Genomic DNA, 16,047 nt, shown 5'->3' with positions numbered 1-16,047 from the left:
CAGAAGTGAAGCGAGATGCACTTCCTAATGTGGAGTGCACTAAGAACTACTTACTAGGAAACGGCTACTGAAAATACTCATCCCAGGCCTAAACATACTGCACCTGCACTTGGGCTGCCAAGAAAGTAACTGTAAAATGCCTACTAAGGCAATCACATTTACTGATCTACCTTATACTGCCTGAAACTGAGATGGTGGGGGGAAAAAAAAAAAACCTTAGCTGATTACATCACTAAAGCTGGCTTCATGGGCCCCAATCCTAAAAATTTACATACTAAACACAGACCAAAATTATGAACTGGTAATAAAAGAAATTTTCTGAAGACATCTGATTAGTTTTTGAAACCCTTAAATCTACCATCTGAATCAGATAATTTATAAATGAAAAGTGCCTAATATTCTTTAAGAACTTTTTAGCAGCATCTACACTTCTAAAGCCTAGCGGGAATGCCTTCATTTACCACATAAATTAAGAAATTCTACTATGTCTGTCCATTTGTCCCCAAGCTATTTCTGACTCCTAATTTTGCGGAATTTCTGGAATCCAACCTTGACCTTTCTGAGAGGACCACGTCTCCTGCACTTCTTGGTACAAAGCAGGCAGGAAAGAGGCAGGAAAGAGAGTCCCTGCCAAGAAGCCCAGTGACAGTGAGGAGTCTGTACCAAGATGACAATCAAGAGAGCAGGAGCCCCTAACGTAATGGCCCTCACTCCCATGGAGACTGTAAGGCAATAGGGACTCTTCCCCGGTCAGGACTGAAGACGAGGGCCTCAAAGTCAGGACTCTGCAACAACAAAAAACGCCATGCACTTTCTAAATCTGCTACATAAACAATGTACTGTACTAGGAAGAAACCCAAACCGCAATGTCCTGGGAGGAATTCCAAGAGACTAGTGGTGCTCCACCAAAAAAAGTCACCAGAGTCAAACAAACAGAAAATTAATACACATCATTAAAACTGAAGAGAACAAACCCCTGCTTGATAAAGACAGTGCAATAAAACCAGGGCCAGTCTAGACAAAGATACATCTAGATATCCAGAACTTTTTTTTTTTAGGAGTTTTCCCTTTGCCTTGGAACTTGTATCATTTTATACTTGAGAGGGGTTGGGGAAATAACAATTTAACTTCTGACTCAGAATCTGTATTTGTCTCAGTGTGGTAGAGACTGACCAAGAATAGCCACTTGCATCCATTTTAAAACTTACATCCACCCGTTTTAGGAATGACATCCATCCACAACCTGAACCTGTCATTTCAGAACTGTGTGTGGTATCATTCAAAAGGCCTCAGACAAAAAAACAAATAGTATGCCTTCTGCCCAACAATTCAACCTAAGTCACTGACAACATAAGAAGGATGCCATAGTTTTTCCAGCATCAAACCACACAGAAAGCTTAAGTTTTAATAAAGAAAGTGCATCATTTTCACTAACCTAAAAACATTTAGCAGTAGGTAATGCTACCTTTTATTTCTCTCAAGCCATCTTTCTAAATCTACAACAGTAAGAAAGAAAATGGTCATTTCAGCTGTGAACATAAAAACTTTAGATATTATTCCAGACATTCTCCCCAACAACCTTCCTAGGCAAAACCTGAGTAATGTTTTGATTATTCCATTTCCATGTATGAATTCTCCTTCCATATGATCAGAATTCCAGTACTGAATCAGAAGCAGCAACATACCATCTTCCCTTTGTCAAGAAACAAGAACGCAAAACTCAAAACTACCACCACACAGTTCAGTCAAATTCAGGTCTTGCCAAAAGTCAGTGCATTTATCAGAAGGCTGAATACCAACCACTAACAACACCTGTATCCTGTCTGAAATAACATCAGAATTAGGAAGGAGAGAACTGTAGCTGTTTGAATTTCCACCGTGACTATAGGCCACAACCGCCATCTCCAATTACTCTGGAAAAACACTTCCTCGATTATCTTCTGATTAACTTGGATTAGAAGAAAGTTAATTCAAAACATGTTCCTGAGTTGGAGAATGTTTATAAACTATCCTGTATACTAATGACATGTTTGAAAATGAAATTAAAAAAAATGTATCATTCAGAATTTCTTATTCAATCTATCATTCAAAATTTCTTATTCAATCTAAACTATTTTATAAACAATTACCCAAAACTCATTCCAAGTATTATGGAAAGATCCCAAGGTGACTAAACTCTGATTTTTTTCGGGGGAGGGGAAGGGGGAGGGAGGGAGAAGATATGAGTTGGGGGAGTGGGGCGGGGGGAGGGGGGAGGAAACATATCTCAAAGTTGTTTTTTTTTCCTGTCCTAACCCTACCCACCACGAAATCAACTCAGTATTTTAATTCAGAACATGAATGGCTTTGCTGTTCTTCCAGAAAACAAAAAATATATATATAATTAACAAAACTTTGAACAGAAAGAGGAGGCAGCTGGAAGGAAACTAAGTGTGTGTGTGTGTGTGTGTGTGTGTGTGTGTGTATGTGTGTGTAGGTTCTGAGGGTTGTGTTTCATCTGCAAAGGGTGGCCTCACTGGAAACAGTGGCCTCTGTACGCAGCTCCCCATTGTTCATTCATTTCTCTCAACTCCCAGGGGGCCAGAGTCAGATGTTGAGAGCAGCAAAGGTCTTCACCAAGGTGACCTGCGTGTTCACGTCGGCTTCACTCCTGTTGTTGTCCCGGGGGCTACTCCTGCTCTCCAGAGCTTTGTGGCGATGCCGCTCCTCCTGGCGTTTCTTCTTCTCCAGTCGCTGCTGCTCTCTCTTCTGTCTGTTTGTGATCTGAAAGAACCGAGTCCTGGGTGAGCTGCCGGCATGGCAGATTCCACCGCCTTTCAACAACAATGGGAAAACGCAAGGACCAGCGCAAGAATAATTCATTTTCATTAAGTGTTCAAATTTACTTTTAATTTTACATTCCCAGAATGAGCTAGTTGAAAAAAAAATTATTCCAGCCTTTTCATAGGCCAACTCCAAATAAATTACAGAAGCATAACCTTGCCCAGCAATATGCAAACATGACACCGGCTACCTTTCTATTTGTATATAATGATGTGCGCCAGGCCAGTCTAACAAAATCCTCAGAAGTCAGTGCATCTTTGCCTCTGCCAGTGGCTTGGCACAGTACGCTGCATTGGGAGCCCTGAACTTCTTGGTGAAAGTCTTTAAATTAATTCCAAATTTAGTAAAATGAACTGCTGCTATATACTAGGACCATATATAGCTTTTGGGGGAGCACTTGACAATCTATCTGTTCACTGCAGACGATGATTATCTACAAAAACAAAGGCTGGGATTTTTCTAACGGATGGAGACGAGGCATTTGCACCCAGAGAAGAGGCTGGCCATCACAGTCACACACAAAATGCCACGCTGGGGGTGCCTCTTTCCATGGACACTGTGCAACATGAGAAGAAAAGGCACGGTCTTCACGTTGCTTCACAAACTCTTGTGTGAGCCTCATATTTTCTACCACAGCTACTTTTCAGGAATCAAAAGAAACTCATAAACCAGGATACGTCCCTAGTTCTCCTCCCACTCCCACTGCATTTCAGCAGCACCACTGACGGCCTTCCAGTCCGTCTTTCGTACCTTTTGGAGCTGATTCTTGTTTGCCTTGTTTTCCTCACTGGGGCTGGTCCGCACCTTATTGTTTTCAGTCCGGCATTCACTTAAGGCCTGATTTCCAAAGAGTTTGGCGCCACTGCCACCCTCCTCCCATAAGGGATTGCACTGCTTCAGCACTCGGCCACTGGGATCCACATTCTCCTCTGCACCTGCCAAAGAAATATGTTTTACTGAAACCGAGAAACAATGGGGCTGGAGTGATAGCACAGCGGGTAGGGTCTTTGCCTTGCACACGGCCAACCCAGAATTCTGGGTTCGAATCCCAGCATTCCATATGGTCCCCTGAGAACTGCCAGGAGTAATTCCTGCGTACAAAGCCAGGAGTAACCCCTGGGCATCGCCGGGTGTGACCCAAAAAAAAGCAGAAAAAAAAAAAAGAACTGAGAAACAAGATCGACAACATGATAGTTGCTAAAATACTATAAAAATGACCTGGGTACCCAGAGAATCTCTTATCTGGATAGCAAATTTCCGTGGGATAAATGTCTTTCCTTTTTTTTTTTTTTTTTGCACTCCAGATGACACCCAGCATTGCTCAGGGGTTACTCCTGGCTCTGCACTCAGGAATTACTCCTGCCGGTGCTTGGGGGACCATAAGGGATGCCGAGGATTGAACTCAGGTTGGCCGCATGCAAGGCAAATGCCCTACCCGCTATACTATCGCTCTGGCCCAGGGTAAATTTCAATACAGTCAAAACAGTAGGGGGCACGGGGGGGGGGGGGGGGTAGTGAGGGAAGGAGGAAATTTAGTTAAAATGTTTAATGACAAAGTTAAAATGCAGAAACCCCTTGTCTCTTTGTCCCATGCCTGATAGACACAACAGCAGACAGTCAAGAGTCTGGATAGGGCCATTCCAGCATTATAAAGACTAAGTTACTCAGGTCTAATAAGGTATAGTAGCACTGTCCTCCCACTGTTCATCGATTTGCTCGAGCGGGCACCAGTAACATCTCCATTGTGAGACTTGTTACTGTTTTTTGGTGTATCTAATATGTCACGGTTAGCTTGCCAGGCTTTGCCATGCGGGCCAGATGAAAACTTGTAAGTCTGTAACTGTATCCCACGGTGATCCATTAAGAAAATAAATTAAAAAAAAAAAGATGACCAAAGCTACATCTTGCATCCTCCATAATTTAGATTTGTGGCAGAGGAATGAAGTTTGAGAAGCTACCGCTACTGAAGCAGAGGAAAAAAATAGGTGTGATGTGAAGAGAAGGAGGTTCACAGGTGCCTTATCACTCAGTTCAATCTGTTTATAATACCATACTTCATGCTGCTCTTCCTCCTAACTCGGATTAATGCCTTGTGTATTACTATATTATAAAGCTATTTAATTAGGGACTACAATTTTAAATTTTTGCTTGGTGCCATTGTTTGCTATGCCTGTTTGATAATATGTTACTCATATTTTTTATTTTAATTTTAATTTTCATATTTTAACACATTATTTAACACTTCCTACTCATCTATGCCTCTTGGTGAGCCTAGCAAGCTACCGAGAGTATCCTGCCCACATGGGCAGAGTCTGGCAAGCTCCCCGTGGCGTTAGAAAAGACGAAGTCATGAAATTTACATACAAGTGGTACTACATGGAAAGTATCATGTTAAGCGAAATGACTCAGAAAGAAAGGGATAGACATAGAAAGATTGCATTCATCTGGGGAACATAAAGTAACAAAATAGGAGACTAACACCCAAGAATGACCGAGATTAGTACCAGAAATTTTACTCCATGGCTTGGAGGCCAGCCACACATGCTAGGGGAGAAGGGAGCACCAAATAAAGGGTGTTGGGAGGATCCTCCCAGGATGGGAGAAGCATGCTGAAAGTAAGACTATAAACCAAACATGATTGTCACCCATTGCCTCTTTTGCAAACCACAACACCCAATAAGACAGAGAGAGAACAAAAGGGAATGCCCTGCCACAGAGGCAGGGTGGGATGGGGGGGTGGGATACTGGGATCCGTGGTGGTGGGAAATGGGCACTGATGGAGGGATGGGTATTTGATCATTGTATAATTGAAACCCAAGCACAAAAATTTGTAAGTCTACAACTGTACCTCATGATGTCTCACTAATAAAAAGGTAAAGGTAAAGGCCCTCCCGTTGATCGTCAATTTGCTCGAGCGGGCCCAGTAATGTCTCCATTGGAGACTTTGTTGTTACTGTGTCTGGCATATCGAATACTCTCGGTAGCTTGCTGGACTCTCCGAGAGGGGCGGAGGAATCGAACTCGGGTCGGCCATGTTGGCCGCTTGTAAGGCGAACACCCTACCCGCTGTGCTAAAATAAATAAAAATAAAATGAGGTGTTTATGCTCTCTATTCTATTTCTGTTATCATCTTGGCTCTATGAGGCATGCTTCTAAAAGGCTGGTCTCCCCAACACTGCCCATCCCAACCTGTGCACCCACTCCCGTGTGCATTTTTATACTAGTGACTTATTTATCTCCACTCTACCCCTCCCTTCTGGGCTATAACTCAGTAAAAATGCCTGCATATAGAAGGTGCTCAATAAAAAAATTACTGGACACTTTTAACCATGTAATTTAATATCTGTGGCTTGATTAAAAGAAAGTATTTGGAAAACCACCACTACATTTTAAAAGCTTATAAATATCAATAATGTACTTACTATTTCTTTTCCCCTGGTTCATCTGATGCATGGCAATTATTGCAGATTCAATATTATAATTTTCAGCTTCCAAGTTCTGGACGATCAAATTAAAATCCTATCCAAGAGACAAAAAACAGTTCAAGGCTCTTGGGTATACTTTTCGACCTATCTCTACTTCAACGATTTGATAAACAAAATGATGTAATAGTTAAGACTTAATGAAAGGTTTCAAAACCTTTTCCATTTTAAAAGTGTTTAGACTTTCCATAAGGTTGGTTACCTGAAGTTTTTTTTTTTTTTTTTTTTTTTTGCTTTTTTGGGTCACACCCAGTGATGCACAGGGGTTACTCCTGGTTCATGCACTCAGGAATTACTCCTGGCCGTGCTTGGGGGACCATATGGGATGCTGGGAATCGAACCCAGGTTGAATGCGTACAAGGCAAACACCCTACCCGCTGTGCTATCACTCCAGCCCCTAGTTACCTGAAGTATTTAATATAAATTCTCTTATAAGTCCCTAGTACAAACACTTGTCAGAAACAAATAAATTCAGATACTTCCTTAGGACTTGGAGCAGTAACAAGGTATAGTCTAACAAACAAGAAGAGAATGAAGAGATATCTCTCATTGCTCTGACAGACCCTGATCAGATCAATTACAAATATAAATCAGTTTTGGCATGCTAAAGTAATTAACACAAAATAAGCAGATATACCAGGCACAACAATCCCTAGGGATAAATCATTATCGCATGATAAATACTAACTGAACATCCAGTTGCACTGTAAACTTTCTGAACAGCATCTCCTACTTCATCTCTCAGATCACCTTCAAAGTCAACGCTCTTTGTCTTCATCTTCTCTCTTTTATTTGATTCATCCTGATGAAGCATCTGAAACTAAAGGAAATACAGAGCGTGATAATCATGGCACTTCAGCAAATTTCAGCAATAATCAGATCCTCAAACACAAGAAGACACTCCACTCTCAAAAATACCTAAAGATCCCAAAAAAAGTCCTGAAGAAATACCAGTGAGTAGGCTGTTTCGTGCTATATTTCAGACTGAGATTTCTTAAAAAGAAAGGCCCAAGACATGGTATGAGCTCCTCAGTAAGACAGGATTAAAGGCAAGCGGGAGAGCACAAGGGTTAAAGGTGCTTGCTTTGCACACAGCTCACTCCAAGTTGGATTGCCTGCACTGCATATAATCCCCCAGCACTTCCAGGAGTGACCCCTGAGCTCAGAGCCAAGAGGGGTTCCAGAGCACTGCCGTGTGTGGCCAAGACAAACACAAAAAAAGATATTAAAGTTCCTACTGTTTCTATATGCCAGCACTCTGTCAGTGACTGCTATTTCAGACCACATGAATTTGTCTCAGTTGATGTCCAGAGCCAAACAGGCGTTCAAACTCAATTCATCAGGATCCTCCACGAGCTGTATTATGGATTCGCTACCAGGATCTCACCATTCTACAAGGATGTGATCATCGACGTAAAGAGAGGGGTTCGGTAGGGTGATATCATTTCACCAAAACTCTTCAGTGCCACCCTCGAGAACATCATGCGACAACTGGAATGGGAAGGAATGGGAGTGAAGACAGACGGTCGGCCACTACACCACATCCACTTTGCTGATGACATCATTCTAATAACACCAAACATTACCCAAGCGACACAAATGCTGGTCAGACTTCGACCATGAGTGTGGAAAGGTCAGACTGCAGCTGAATCTCACGAAGACAATGTTGGTGAGATAGGAACTCGTTCCTGACATTCCATTCACTCTCAACGGAATGAACATCTCTGAATGCAGCAGTTATGTGTATACCTAGGTCGAGAAATCAACATGACAAATGACCTGGCACCTGTGCTGAGCAAGAGGAAGAGAGCGGCATGAAACGCCTTCAAGAGCGTCGAAGAAATTGTTAAGAGGACGAAGAACCTCCAGCTCCAGGCACATCTCTTCAACTCTACCGTTCTTCCTGCATACACCTCAGAAGCTGGGCCCTACGAAATTCGGGTCTCCCAAAGAGGAATCAAAAGAGCTATGCTTGGAAGCTATGCTTCACTCAAGCAAGAGAAGGAATCCAGAGTTCCGGCCTCTGTCGACGATCGATAATCAGGGACACTGTCTCATTTGCCAAGGCATCAAAAATCAGATGGACTGGACACGTAATACGATTTGGAGACCACCACTGGACTAAACCAATTCCACAGGACATCAAAAGATTGTATGGCCGCCCACCTTCGAGATGGTCAGACAGTTTGAGGCGCTTCGTGTTCCTGGAGTGATCAGACGCCATTGGACTACACCAGCACGCGACAGGGACAAATGGAGATGTTACTGGTGCCCGCTTGAGCAAATCCATGAGTAACGGGATGGTGATCAAGTGATGTCCAGAGCCTTGTGATGTCCAGAGCCTTGTGCTAAGTAACAGGTATCCAAGGAGCTTTTGCTTCATTTTCATCCAACTCTCATCTGGTTCCCTGGGTCGAGCTTATTATCAGCAAGCTTTCGTGTGATTTCGAGTAAGCAAGATTCTATTAACCTCACGCATATCCCCCACACACCTCACGGACACCTGCCAACCCAAGTTCTGCAACCCAGAGAGTTCATCCAGTGTCTGTGATGCCTTTACGACCCAAAACCTCAATCAGGAAAGCTGAAAGTATCCCTCTGTGAGTGCTCATCACTTGCTTCTGCTCCCTCTGTTCCTTGTACTACCACAGTGAGGATAGAAAAGGGGAAGGACAGTTCTACTTCCCAAATGTAAAAGTAGGCATGGTATCCAGCAACATATATAGTATTCCTTAAAATTTTAACCATGATGAAATTATATCCTAACAATTTGGTAATGTTTACCAAGAGTCTTGCATTTATATAAAAGAGTATAAAAGTACTCTTCACAGCACAACTAACAGTGGTTTATAATTGGAAACCACTTAAAGATTTCACAGTGTGGCTTTGATTAAATAGCCACTATAATTCCATAGAATGCTGCTTCGTTTCCATTAAACTAGGAAAAACTATAAAGGCTATTACTTCCACCATTGTCACTGCAGAGTGTTTTGGAAATAAAAATCAAACACCTAGGGCCAAGAAAAAGGCTCAAAGGGATAGGTAAGCTCTGCATATGGGAAGCCCGCGTTCAATCCTCAATGATCCCTGAGCTGCACTAGAAATAACCACGCCAGCACTGCCAGGAGTAGCCCCAGAACACCTCAATATTGTAATGAAATCAGTGCAAAAAATATTTATGAGTAAGAAATGGTATGGATCAAATGAGGTAACCAATAGAAAAGTCCCACTTTGGGATCCATACTCTCAACAGCCTTGTATGAGTATAAATTCCAAAGAGATAATGTATCTAGACAGCACAGCTCTGTATTGGTGTTGCCATTAAGGTAAGCTTGGTAGCCTCATACTGCAATGCTGGGACCCAGGAGGAATGGGGGCCAACATGAGAACGGGCAGTGGTGGGGCCTCAGGGGTCACCCACCAAATGCAGATCAAACCAAGGGCTTTCTCTATGCAAGGCCACACTCTTCGCATACCCAAGGCCACTTGAGCCAAATCTTCATTTCCTTCCATTACTTTTCTTGCTTGTTTTCTTATTTTAGGTCACATTCAGGGGTACTCAGTGGCTACTCCTGGCACGGAAGAGCTGGGGGTGGGGGTGGGTCATTTCTACTGTAGAGTTCAGGAGACTATGCAGTGCCAGGGACTGAATCCTGGTCGTCTGCATACAAAGCACGTTCTCAGCCTACTGAGCTCTCTGGCCTCATCAATTTCCTTTAATAAAACCGTAAAAACATAAATAATGGGAAACCATCAAAATACAACCTCAAGGCCAGAACAGGTTGCCTTGTACATGGTAAACTTGGGTTCAATCCCCAGCACCCCATGTGTCACTCGAGCCTTCCAGGAGTGATCCCTGAGCACAGAGCCAGGAGTAAGCCTGAGCACCGCCAGGTATGGCTCCAAAACAAAACAGAACAAACAAAAATACAACCTCAGAGTGTTCCCCAGTCAGACCTTCCTAAATAACTCCAAACCCTCAGGGACAGTTAAGAACATCTGATAATTTTTTAATATTTGCCATCAACTAATTAAAGCCATTTCATACTAAATTATACCTATACATGGCCATGAAGAATTAAGGATCATCTCTTCCAACAAAATATGTAGTCTGAGAAGAAACACCGATTCAAATGTTTCCCCAGTTGATTCTCAGTGAAAACAAAACGAAAAAGAGGAAATTTCAAGTGGATTCTGTAGAACTCTTCAGGAAACCCTGAAAATTCAAGGGCCACCATTTAGGGTTTGGTATAAATAGCCATCAGTATTTTCCTAGTTTCTACATTCTGAAAACACTGAGAACATCTGATAAATTGAATTACATAAATATCTAAAACCCTTTGGCTGTAGAAGACCACAGGGAAAAGAATAAAAATTCAGATGACAGGCAGTGATAAAAAATATTTTTAATCTACATCACAAACAAAACCATGCCCATAAAGATCTCCTGGACTTCATTAGGAAAAATTAATGGTGAAAAAACAGGCAAAAGAAATTAATCCAGCTCTCTGGAAAGAAAGATGGCGACCGCACGGGAGCCTTGTGGACAGCAGGTATGAGCCGGGGGTCAGGGGCAACAAAAACCTCACGGGAAGGGGGGCGTTCCGGCCCGTCCTTCACGCCCTGCCGAGGTCACCAGTTGCCCCCCACGAGCGGCTCTCTGGCACGGCCACAACTCCAGAGCACAGAAACCAATCTCTTAATTATCTGACTTTTAGTAGAAATAATTCCAGGGTTAATAAGTAAAATAGCAGAAATCCAAAACCACGCGGCCGTGAATTCTTGAACCCAGCTGTAGAAAGCAAATCATTTCACAATGTTTTTTCAGCATGTCTGATTTGGGGGGGGGGGTAAAATCTAAATAATAATGGTGCATCTTTTATCGAAACAATGAATCTAGTCAAAGTAGATAGAGTGTTAACTAGAACTCATCTGCCTCACAGGAATTGGGAGGGGTGGGAGGTGGGGTTCTATTGGGGTTTGTGGTAAAAAGTATTGGTGAAGGGAAATGTGTTTGATATTTACATGACTGAGACCTAAACCTGAAAGCTCTGTAACTTTTCCCACAGTGATTCAATAAATAAATAAATTATTTAAAATTTTTAAAAAAAGAAATTAATCCAGCTCATACAAATGCAAATAAGTGTTCAACACAGAAAAATATGCAAGAACAGGAGAAAAAAACAAAATGAACCTGCTAAGAAAATGATTTGTTTCCCCTAACAAACCGACAAAGCTCTAAACGTTGTGTGTGTGTGTTTGGGACACATCCAATGGTGTTCAGGGCTTATTTAGTACTGGCTCTGAGCTGAGAAATCACTCCTGACAGCTTAGAGAACCACACGGGGTACCAGGGACCTAACCCAGGCTGGCAGCACACGCAAGGCAAGTGCTATGCCCACTGTACTACTGCTCCAGTTCCCCAAAGTTTTAAACTTTTGATTTCTAATCATGTGGGAGAATATACTTGCTCACCACACATCTAACAAAGGGCTCATATTTAAGATACATAAAGCACGCACGAAACAACAAACAACTGCGTCCAAAAGTGGGGAGGAGTTGAAAAGATACTTCCTCAAATCAAATGTGCAGGGGCCAGGGAGGTAGTCTAGAACACATTTCTGTCATTTGAAGGCCTCTGGTTTTAATGCCCTTCACTGCATGGGCCCCTCAACACCTCCAGGAAGCAGAAAGCACATGCTCTCAAGGGTAAAGCCCCCCCACCCTACCCACGCAAACCACCAGGTGTGGAGTCGTGAAAAGGTGTTCTTCAGCACACATTATCAGGGAAATGCAAATCAGATGATACGAGGTAGCAGCACACACTTGTGAGAATGGCACACATCAAAAGACTGGAAACAATGTAGGGACATGATAAAAAGGAAGACGATCCTCTGTAGGTGGGAATGTTCTCTGGGTCGGCCCCTATGGAACACAGTATAAAGACTTCTCAAAAAGTTGAGATTAGAGCTTCCGGAGGACCCAAAGATTCTACTTCTTGGTATCTACCCCTAAAAACACAAAAACATTCATCCAAAGAGAGTTTCATGCCAAAGTTCAGTGCAGTGCTATTCAAAATAGCCAAGATGTGGCAAGAACCCAAGTGTCCAATTTCTGTACACTGTATTAAGAAATTGTATATGAACACAATGGAATACTACTCAGCTCCAAGGAAAGATGAAATCTAACAGTTCACTGCAACTTGGATGTCTGGGCTCAGGAATCAATTTCAGTGACGCTTAAGTGACCACATGGGAGGTTGGGGATCAAATCTAGGTTGACTGCTTGCAAGACAAACACCCCATCCTCAGTGTTATCTCTCCAGTCCCCATAATACTTAGTTTAAAAAGCAGAAAACAAAAGCTCTAATAACAAAACAGTAACTAGAGAGTTGAAAGTAGGTAAAGGGATATACAAGATAACTTTTCAGTATCTGTATGTATTGCAAACCATAATGCCCAAAAGGGAAGAGGGGGGAGAGGAGAGAAGGGAGAGAGAGAAAGAAGAAAAGTAGAAGAGAAGTGCCTTCATAGAGGCAGGTGGGGCTGGGGTGGGGGCGGGAGGAACACTGGAGACACTGATGGTAGAAAATGTGCACTGGTGAAAGAACCAGTGCTGGAAAATTGTAAGACTGAAACCAAATCATGATCAAATAAAAATAAAGACAATGCTGAGAGGTAAATTGCATACATACTTTTCATTTTGTATATTTAGACATTGTGCTTTTATCTCTATAACATTATAAATAATAAAGCTTAATTTATTTTAAAACTACCCAAAAAGGAACTAAAATTATGTCCAGACAAGGACAGGTCCTATGTTAGGGCAAAAAAGATAATCTTAATAAATAGGTGAAGCCCTGGATACTTCACTGCAGCTCCAAAACAAACCAAATTATTTATGCAGCAAAAGAAACTACCAAAAGAACAAGGAAAATTTGCAACTGGAAGATTTTTGTACATTATATATCCAACATGGGGTTGGTATCCAAATAAGCAACTAACAAAACTCAGGGTTGGCAGATTGTTCAACGGGGGGGACTCAGATTCATGCAGAAGCTCTAGGTTCAGGCCCTAGCAGCTCACGGTGCCCTGGGCACTGCTGGGACTAACCCCTGAGCACTGAGCTGAGCAGGAGCAGTGACCAGGCACCACTGGGTAAGGCCTCCAAACCAAAAACAACCCAATGAAAACCTCAGACAACTCAATGAAAAAATGCAAACAACCCAAATTTTTAAAAAGTGGTCGAATGACCTCAACAGACACCTCTCCAGAGATGACCCAGCGATGACCCATAGACATGTGAAAAATGTTCAACATCACTTTTTATTAGGAGAATGCTAATCAAAACCACAATCCGAAAGGCTAGAAACAAGTTTAGTTAGGAGAAAAAGAAACTGCAGTTACACCGTTAGTGGGAATGTAAGTTGCTCAGTGGAAAACAGTATGGCAATTCCTTAAAAATTCTTAAATGCGGGCTGGAGTGATAGCCCAGTGGGTAGGGCATTTGCCTTGCACACGGTCAACCTAGGTTCGATTCCCAGCATCCCACATGGGCCCCCGAGCACCACCAGGAGAGATTCCAGAGTGCAGAGCCAGGAGTAACCCCTGAGCATCACTGGGTGTGACCCAAAAAGCAAAAAAAGTGTATACATATAAATATATATGTGTGCGTGTGTGTGTGTGTGTTAAATGTGAGTAACATGACTCAGAAAATCCAGTCTTTATCAAACACGAGTGAAAATCTTACACACACACACACCCAAAAAAAAATCCACAACCCTATGTTACACACAAAGTCAAAACACGGAATCAATTTAATGCCTAGCAACAGATGACGGGACCAAGAAGCTGTGGTACATGCTCAGGGAAACACCACGCTGGCATTTGTTTTTAAAAGGTGAAACTGTGCCTTTTGGGACCAAACAAATTGAACACGGGGGATCGTGCTGAAGGAAATAAGGATGTGAAAGATGATCATCAAATGGTCTCTCGCGTTTGAAATAAACATTAAGCCAACTGATTGGCAAAAAATACAAAGATACATGTAGTGGTTACCAGAGGGGAGAGGGAAGAGATGTCGGAGAGATGAGTATGGGGGTTGTTCGGATAGTAAGATGACACCGGAACTTTAGTGGGAGTGTGGTATGTCTTATATACAGAGACGTGAAGATAAGGTCATGAAACTCTATAGCAGTGTAAGCCACTGATAACCCAGCTTAGAAAATTAATTAAAGCTGACATTCCTCAGTGTGAGGGAGAAGGGACCTTTAACCAAATACTTTAAGCACTGCATAAATGATAACCATGTAATCATAGCTACCAGCTATAGGGAAAAGCACCACAGTGACTAGCAAGTTTACTTGCTGGTGATCCTCTCACTGAGGCTCCCAAACCACCACAGCAAACAACACTGCTTTCTCAGCGCCAGAGCACACAACTCGCAGAGGGAGAAGAAAGTGGGGGTACCACTCACGTCGGTCTGGAGATGCGCCGGGGCTTCTGAGTTGTCATTGATCCTCCGGACGCTGTCATAGTGCTCTCCGTACCGATAGGCAATGTGTAACTCCCGCCCATAGCTTTTCTCTGTACCGCGGATCTGCAGGCAGAAAGGGAGAGGTCAGCTCCTGGGAGAGCAGCATCGCCTGGTTTGTCCAGGGAGGCCAGTCAGGAGGGCTACGGAGACACGTTGTGGGAAGATGACCGGAACACGTCCTCAACAAGTTCTGAACTAGTTTTTCTCATGACCATGTACAAAAGTTTCTTGGTGCTTAACAGATGACTGTAAGGAAATTCATTCCAACGAAAACAGATACTTAAAATCCAAGGCAAGATTTACAAGGAAGTAGAAGCAGCGTGGTTTCAAGGGTCCTGGTAACACACAGCCCACCTACCCAAGAAGGGAAAGCCCAAAAGCAGGTGCAGAGACACTGGACCAAAAGCTCAAGCATGTGGGCTGTGCGCAGACCTTAGCCACTATCAACAGAACCGCAGTAGACACAAGGACAGGTCTTTTCAAATTAGTGTTTTTGTATTCTTGGGAGCAGAACTACTAACCGTGTGCCTATCAAAGGCTAAGCACATCAAGAAAGGGTAGTTTTTATACACTGTGGAATACAATTCAGTTCTAAGAAAAGAAGAAATCATGCATCTTGCTACAACACAGACAGAACTAAATCGTGTCAGGTTAAGTAGAGTAAGTCAGAAGGAGGAAGACAAATACCAGATGAGCTTACTCAGATGTGGCCTCCAAAGAAAAAAAGCAAGGGAATATATGCTGTCCAATGAAAGCAAACCTTAGAACTAATGTGGCAGTGTGTGTTGAGGGGTAGGGGGTGGGGTATAACAGGTAGCAGGGCCCAAGAACAGAAGCACTGGGAAAATGGAACTTTGGTGGTGGGTGAGGTGCGCTAAGCACCAGGATTCATACTATGAACCATGAACAATGAAAACACACATACACACACACACAATTTGGAAGCCCTCTCTGCCAGGGGGGGAAAAAGTGCGAAATTACAAATACAGGGTTGAGAGGGCCTTTCCTAAAAAAAAAAAAAAACCTTTACAGGAGTGGGGAAAACAGCTTGATACATCTGCTTCAGTAGCTTCAGAGTAAATCCCCTGTTGTTGAAACAAAGATCCCATTTTTCCATCAGCCACATGCTGAAAACCATTAGTGAAACAAATGAGAAACCTGCCTCCCCCCATGATCCTGAAACAGCCGTGGCCTCCCTTCCCCCTGC

At 42.8% G+C, this 16,047-nt stretch overlaps 1 protein-coding gene across 1 annotated transcript in view; it reads right to left on the bottom strand.

Moving 5' to 3' along the window:
• Positions 1–2,452: 2,452 nt before the first annotated feature.
• Positions 2,453–16,047, bottom strand: part of OTUD3 (OTU deubiquitinase 3) — a 31,640-nt gene continuing 18,045 nt past the window's right edge. Inside the window, exons 4-8 of the mRNA XM_056122809.1 lie at positions 14,781–14,903; positions 6,994–7,125; positions 6,246–6,342; positions 3,574–3,758; positions 2,453–2,763 (exon numbers count right to left, since the gene is read on the bottom strand). Of these exons, the coding sequence (XP_055978784.1) occupies positions 2,587–2,763; positions 3,574–3,758; positions 6,246–6,342; positions 6,994–7,125; positions 14,781–14,903 (714 nt within the window). The 3' untranslated portion in view covers positions 2,453–2,586. The remainder of the gene's footprint in view (positions 2,764–3,573; positions 3,759–6,245; positions 6,343–6,993; positions 7,126–14,780; positions 14,904–16,047) is intronic.

This window comes from Sorex fumeus, unplaced genomic scaffold (assembly GCF_029834395.1).
Source record: "Sorex fumeus unplaced genomic scaffold, SorFum_2.1 ptg000047l, whole genome shotgun sequence".
Lineage (NCBI taxonomy): Eukaryota > Metazoa > Chordata > Mammalia > Eulipotyphla > Soricidae > Sorex > Sorex fumeus.
This window is presented reverse-complemented; position numbering and strand designations above follow the sequence as displayed.